Source organism: Kryptolebias marmoratus, linkage group LG2, assembly GCF_001649575.2.
Source record: "Kryptolebias marmoratus isolate JLee-2015 linkage group LG2, ASM164957v2, whole genome shotgun sequence".
NCBI lineage: Eukaryota > Metazoa > Chordata > Actinopteri > Cyprinodontiformes > Rivulidae > Kryptolebias > Kryptolebias marmoratus.
Window position 1 is genome coordinate 37,788,876 of NC_051431.1, and position 6,753 is coordinate 37,795,628.

Here is a 6,753-nt window from a genome sequence, read left to right on the forward strand (position 1 = left end):
GTTATAACAGAACAGGAGAGGCGCCATCGTGTGGTGCTAAAAGGTACTACAACAGTGATATACATATTGACTGTTACACATGTGGAAGTATGATCCAAACATGTGAAAACAAACAGAACCACTGGATGTTTCTTTCTTATACCTATGGATAAATGTATTTAATGTCAAAGGAAGTATTTTTCCTCTATAGAGAAATCTATTTAAGGATGCTGCCTCCAAAGTCTCCTCAACAGGATTTGTGGCACCTTGAGCAGAGTAAGCAGAACCATCAGCTGACACAGAGGTTCCTGTGGTTTTGGATGGGTTGTGTTACCACACTCACAAAGGAAATCACACTCACACACACACACACTTGTGTACAGCAGTGATTACTTTAAGCAGTTGGAGAACCAGTGTTAGTGGGTGGTCAGAGTGGAACCTGTTCATCGCAAACAACCTATAAATGACAGAACCACAGAAGTTCACTAATGAAACAGGGAGCTCTGTGTAACCAAACGGAAAGCTAAACTGTGCCCAATTCATTTAATAAAAGAAGAACAAAATAATCCTAAAAATAAATTTCAACCTAATGTTTTTTTTTCTTAAGTATAATGTTATAGCAGCTTAGTTGTATGCAAACTAAGTTTGAGTTTGGCTAATGTTTAGCTGTGTTTGGATACATGCAAACTTCACTATGAATGTTTGGCTTCACAGAAATGGCTTTTGCTTATCTTCGATGTAAATTTGAACAAAACCTCATTTCTTCCTTTGAATTTAATCCTAGAAAATATAACATTTCTGTAGGAAACCTGCTTTTAATTTTGACACTAAATTAAATGCAATGAACAATTGTGCAAAGTCTAAACATTGTTGAGAATAGATATCAGCAGTTTGCATTCTTATTTTATCCTTCATTTTCTCCACAGTCACTAAGCTGTCTGAATGTCACCGACAGATTTCTGTCAGTAACAGTGAAAGGGATTGAGCAGGGAGGTAGATGTGTTCTCCTGTTCTTTAAAGTGAAGCCATTCTGAAATAGGACATCATTTGTCTCATTTTATGCTCAGTTAAATTCAGTTTGTCACAGAGATAGCTGTAGGGCCTGAACACAGCTTATTGTAAGAATTGAAAGAAAGCCATTAGGTTTCAGTGTTGTGTTTGCAAGAAATCAAATCAAATCAAACCAAAATCAAAATCAAAGAAGAGATTTGGGGCTTCCATCTAACTAAATAGGATTTATATGGCATACAGGGGCAGCTGTTTTATGTTGCTGTACATAATTTAGAGTGGTTAGAGCTTTATAACAAGAAGGGTCCCACCTGGAGCTTGTCTGTAAGGAGTTTACACCATCTCCATTGATGTTTTTTCTTCAGTTACTCCAGTTTCCTCCCACAGGCCAAAAATATGCATGGTAGATTGTTTGTTAACTCTACATTGTCCTTAGGTGTGATAGTGTGGATGGTTGTCTGGCTTGTCTGTCTCTATATGTCCCTGTGATGGACTGGAGACCCTTCTAGGCTGTACCCCGACTCTCACACAATGACTACTGGAAATAGGCATCAGCTCAGTATGCCTAAGTTTGTCTTGTGAAGAAAGGTAACGTTATATTGTTACATTATAAAAATCTTCTCTATTTGTTGATCTGTGATTTCTCTCTCTGAGCATTAAATAAATTAAATGAGTCACTGTTTTTATGCTCTATTTAGTCTGGGATTACATGAATGACAGAAATAGCTCTTGCTTAGTAAAATTAGGGTAAAACAGAAAAAGTGCCAACTGCTTGTGTACTGACACAATTTCATCAACCTAACTTTAAAAAGCAGGGTGAAAGTGAAAACAACCCAGCACACTTTATTTCTAAACCTGAAAACCTGTTTGACTTTAATTTCCAAATGAAAGAATTCCAAGATTAACTACTAAATGTTTGATTTCAGGGTGGCACAGTGGCATAGTGGTTAGAGCTGTTGCCTCCCAGCAAGAAGGTTGCAGGATTACTTCCCGGCCTGGGGCCTTTCTGGGTGGAGTTTGCATGTTCTCCCTGTGCACATGTGGGTTTACTCCGGGTACTCCGGTTTCCTCCCACAGACCAAAAACATGCATGTTAGGTTAATTGATGACTCTAAAATTGTCCCTAGGTGTGAGTGTGAATGGTTGTTTGTCTCGTTTGTCTATATGTGGCCCTGCGATGGACTTGCGACCTGTCCAGGGTGTCCCCCGCCTCTCGCACAGTGACTGCTGGGGATAGGCACCAGCTCCCCGTGACCCGGAATGGAGAAGCGGTTAAAGAAAATGGATGGATGGATGTTTGATTTCACCAGACTTTTATCATGGGACAAAACTGCAGAGCTCACCAGAGTTTAGACTGAAATAACACGGGACATGATTGCAGAACCTCAGACTGAGATACAACTGTAAATGAGAGTTCAGAACCATCTTTAGATGATGGTGATGTAGTCAGAGCAGTATGTTTATACCTAAAGAACACATTTGATACTGTGAATAATGAAATGCTTCTACAGAAACTTACAATAAAATGTCTTTCAAAAAGTTTTATTTTAGGTTTGCATTAAAGGTAATGAGATGAAATCATCTATTCAAAATTGAAAAATGATTGTTTAACAAGATTCTAATTTAGGGTACTTGTGCTTGTATATTAAAAAATTAGCTGAAATAGTAAAGATATTTAACATCAAATATATGCAGATATCCAGGCTAGGCTGCATTAGCTAATATTAAACCTCTAATTTTAGCATGACTGTGTTTAGTTTGTTGCTTTTTTAGAACTGATGTAACCAAATGTATGTTTGCTGAGCATAGATGGACCGTGGCCAATGGTGGCCTGAATATACCAGGCCACCAAGAGTTTAGTAAACCTTTGACTGACTAGATGCTCTGATCAGGCAGACTGATACATTCAGTAGCCTCAGCCCCATTGGCAATAGTCTATTTATTCTCCACACTCATTTGCGTATTAACACAGCTTTTGTTTGATTCACAAACATGTAATCTGTAATCTGTCATGCTTGGGGTCATGGATTGAATTAGAGGTAGGGTTATAACATCTTATTTTTTAAAAGGATACATTTAAGATGTCCACACAAACATGCGGCGATAGTGTTTTAAGACTTTCTCAGTCTGAAACCCAATTTGGAAAAATATCATTTAGGGGCTCCTAAAACACTGTTTCCATAAAGTTACAAGGTTGAAACAATAAAAAACAAATGTCTTCACAAATACATATTTGTTGACAGATTTACATTTTTTTTAATAAAATGAATTTTAAATGTCTCATTCTCCTTGTTCCAGAAGTAGTATCATGTGTCTGGGTTTTGGTTCTGTTATGATTTAGGTTTTTCTTGTATTTGCTTTTTTTGTCCTTGTCTTGGTATTGTTTTGTCTTCTTTATGCTTTGGTTCTGTTTTGTCATCATTCACCTGTCCTCTGCTCAGTAGTTTTCTGGTTACCTGTCACACCCATCTCCAGCTGTCTTCACTCCTAATCACACACCTGTTCCCACTTCTCCTCATCACCCTCTGCTTTAAAACCTGGTCTTCTTCTCCACCTCCCTGCCGGTTCATTGTTGTTTGTTGATGTTGGTTGTTTGTTTAGTTTCAAGTCTCGTCTCTGGTCCCTCCTCGTTTTTGCCTTGCCTCGCCTCGCCTTGTCTTTGTCGCCTGTTTGGATTTTAGTTATAGTTGTTTTGCTGCCACGCCAGCCCTTTGTTTTCTGTTTGTTATTTAAATAAATTTTGTTTTTTTTTTGGAAACGAGTCTGCGCCCTGGGTTCATCCTGCTCTCCACCCCTTTTATGAGAAGTAGAGAGGAAAATGATTTTAAACAACATCAAAGAAGTGTGGACAAGATGACAAAAATCACCAACTTCAACTCTAGTGATCGTCAGCAGCCTGGAAAAATCTAACGACCTGAATTTGTTTTTCAACAGGTCCAACACTGGACCCGTGCTGGACCACCACCCACCCCATCAGCCTCAAGAGCTTCAGGTCCTGTTTCCCAGCTGTCTGGCATCATACAGCACATCTTCAACATGGGTTTGCTGCAGAAAAAGGTGCTGATACTTTGGAAAACATCCTGCCTACTGCCGGTACCAAAGAAAGTCTCCCCATCTGACCTAAACAACTTCAAAGTGGTTGCCCTGATGTTAAACAACATGAAAACTTTGGAAAAGCTGATCCTGATCCATCTTGAAACACTGGTGGGAACTGCTTTGGATCCTCTGTAATTTGTAATTTGTGGGGGTGACTGATACTGTCATCTGTCTGCTGCAGCGTGTTCACTTTCAACCGGATGGCGGTGGAGGTTCTGTCAGAATCATGTTCTTTGATTGTTCCAGTCCCTTCAACATTATCCAGCCTTCTTTACTGAGTGTGAAGCTGCTCAGAATGGGTGTCATTGAGTCTGTCTCCTGGTTGTTGATTATCTGTCAGACAGGCCTCAGTTTGTGTGTCTGGGGAGAACTCTGTCTGATGTGGTGATCAGTAACAAGGGGGCACCACAGGAGACGGTCCTGTCTCTGTTGTTGTTCACTTTGTACAACTCAGACTTTCAGTACAACTCTGAGTCATGCCACCTTCAGAGGTATTCTGATGAATCTGTGGTGGTGGTGTATTAGAGATGGGCAGAAAACTAATGGACAACTTTGTGGAGTGTTCTCACAGGAATTATTTGCTCCTGAATGAGAACAAGGCAAAGGAGATGGTGTTCAACTTCAGGAGGAAAAATCCATAAACAGGCCCGTCAATATCTTGGGGATCGAGATGGAGGTTGTGGACGGATAAAAATACTTGGGAGTACATCTGAACATCAGGCTGGACTGAAGCACCAACACTAATGATGTTTACAAGAAGAGGATGACCAGACTGAGAAAACTCAGATCCTTGAACGTGTACAGTAAGATAATGGAAATATCAGTCTTTGGTGGCAGGTGTCATCTATTGTGCCATGGTCTGCTGGGGGAGTGCCAGGGATGCCAGCAGGTTCAATAAACCCATTAAAAAGTGAGCAGAACTTGGAGAGATTTGAGTGAGTGAGGGACATGAGGTCCCTGAACAAACTGATCTCCATCATGGACTACTCATTCCATACTTTTCATGACACCCTACGAACATAGTGAAGCTCCGTTTTAAACAGACTGACTCAACTCTGCTGCCACAAAGAACATTACAGATCTCAGATGAATACCAGTCAACCTATGCCTACTGTAGAAATTGTATTATGTACAATATACTCCACTATTACTGCAAAGTGCTACAATAAATATGTAAATTCTGTGTACCCTGCCATCATTGCACTACCTCTGTCCTAATTGGTACTCACTGGTTACTGATTGCTTTTGTTAGTTATTATGAGTGTTTTTAATGCTTTTAATTTTGATCTTTTGACAAACCAATTTCCCTCATGGAGGGAAATTGGTTTGTCAAGCAGTACAGGAGCTCTGACAAGGGCAGCAGTTTGAAGACTGAAAACCAGTGAGATGCATGATCTGTACACTAACAACTAGTTACTAAGCATTAGTCTAGGTAAAAAATACATGTCAGATGTACCAGTTTGAGCATACACTTCACTTTCAAATGGAAATCTCAGAATCAGTTCTAAAACATACCAACAATCTGAAAAATATGAATTATTTACTTTAGTAAATAAGAGCTTTACTTTCTGCAGTGTAGGAGAGGAATATTAGATCTCAGAGTGGGATGAAATAGAAGCATTGTTATTTTGGATTAGCACCTGGGTTTAAAGTTTGTTATTGTGTTCATTAATTTTATTCCTGCCCAATAGAGAAGCACTTTCAATATCTGTTGGACAGCTCTGAGGCAGGAGCCACTGAAAACAGAAACAAGCTTTGACCTACATGCTGGAATCACAGAGCTGTAATAGCTGAGGACTAAAGCTGAACGGAGCAAACACAGGGATCTCTAAAAGTTCTTTTACACAATTTAACATGACAAGTTACCATCCATTTGAATAAAAGACTCCCCACACAGTATTCTCTGTACTCATACCAACCAGATTATAAATGTATTTTAACTAAATGCAAGTACCTTCATCCACCTAATACACTGAATGAAAAGTACTTCTAGTATGGCACAGCCTGTTTAAGTCATTGATTTTTTCATGTGTCAGCTACATTTTGTGGCTGAGGAGGAGCTTGCTGGGATGGTTTTAAAGCACAGCAGAAGGGAATCCCTGTTTTCACAGCTGCTGTTTCATGTGACCACTGGATTCACACCACTTGTCAAATTCTGGGCTGATTGTGATGTAAAAAAAATAATTTGACTATTTGACTGACTCAGGACAGAGTGGGTTACTCATTTCTTTTCCCTTTGAAGTTTGGGAAACGCTTAAATGAGAAAAAGGGTTTTTGGTCAAGAAGTTTCCCAGTTTTGTCTCTGAATCCTCATCTACTGTAAGTGTGGTCCACGTATACTGAGATGGAAACAGTCTCACTAATCCTTTGTTTAACTTGGAGTGTGCATGTGTGCGTGCGTGTGTGATAAATCCAAGCAGAATGCATCAGACTAAGCTGTTCCCGACTGTAGGTGAGAGGGGGTGAGGATATAACGGTACTCTAGCATGCATAGATAGATAGATGGATGGACAGATAGATAGATAAATAGAATGAAAGAAAGAACCCTACCAAGATTCCTGAGAGGGTCAATGGCCTTTTCTTCGGCTCTGGTCTTCAGCAGTGGCTTTGCCTTCTTCCTGTTGCCCAGCATGCTGTCTCTGTGGTGGGAAGGAGCTCCGGGGAGACGGG

The 6,753-nt window shown here is 39.9% G+C and overlaps 1 protein-coding gene across 1 annotated transcript in view; it reads right to left on the reverse strand.

The window, feature by feature from the left end:
• The window catches only part of LOC108248870 (1-phosphatidylinositol 4,5-bisphosphate phosphodiesterase delta-3-A), a 62,726-nt gene extending 55,973 nt beyond the window's left edge, over window positions 1-6,753 (reverse strand). The window contains exon 1 of the mRNA XM_017437909.3: window positions 6,634-6,753. Coding sequence (XP_017293398.1) covers window positions 6,634-6,715 — 82 coding nt within the window. The 5' untranslated portion in view covers window positions 6,716-6,753. The remainder of the gene's footprint in view (window positions 1-6,633) is intronic.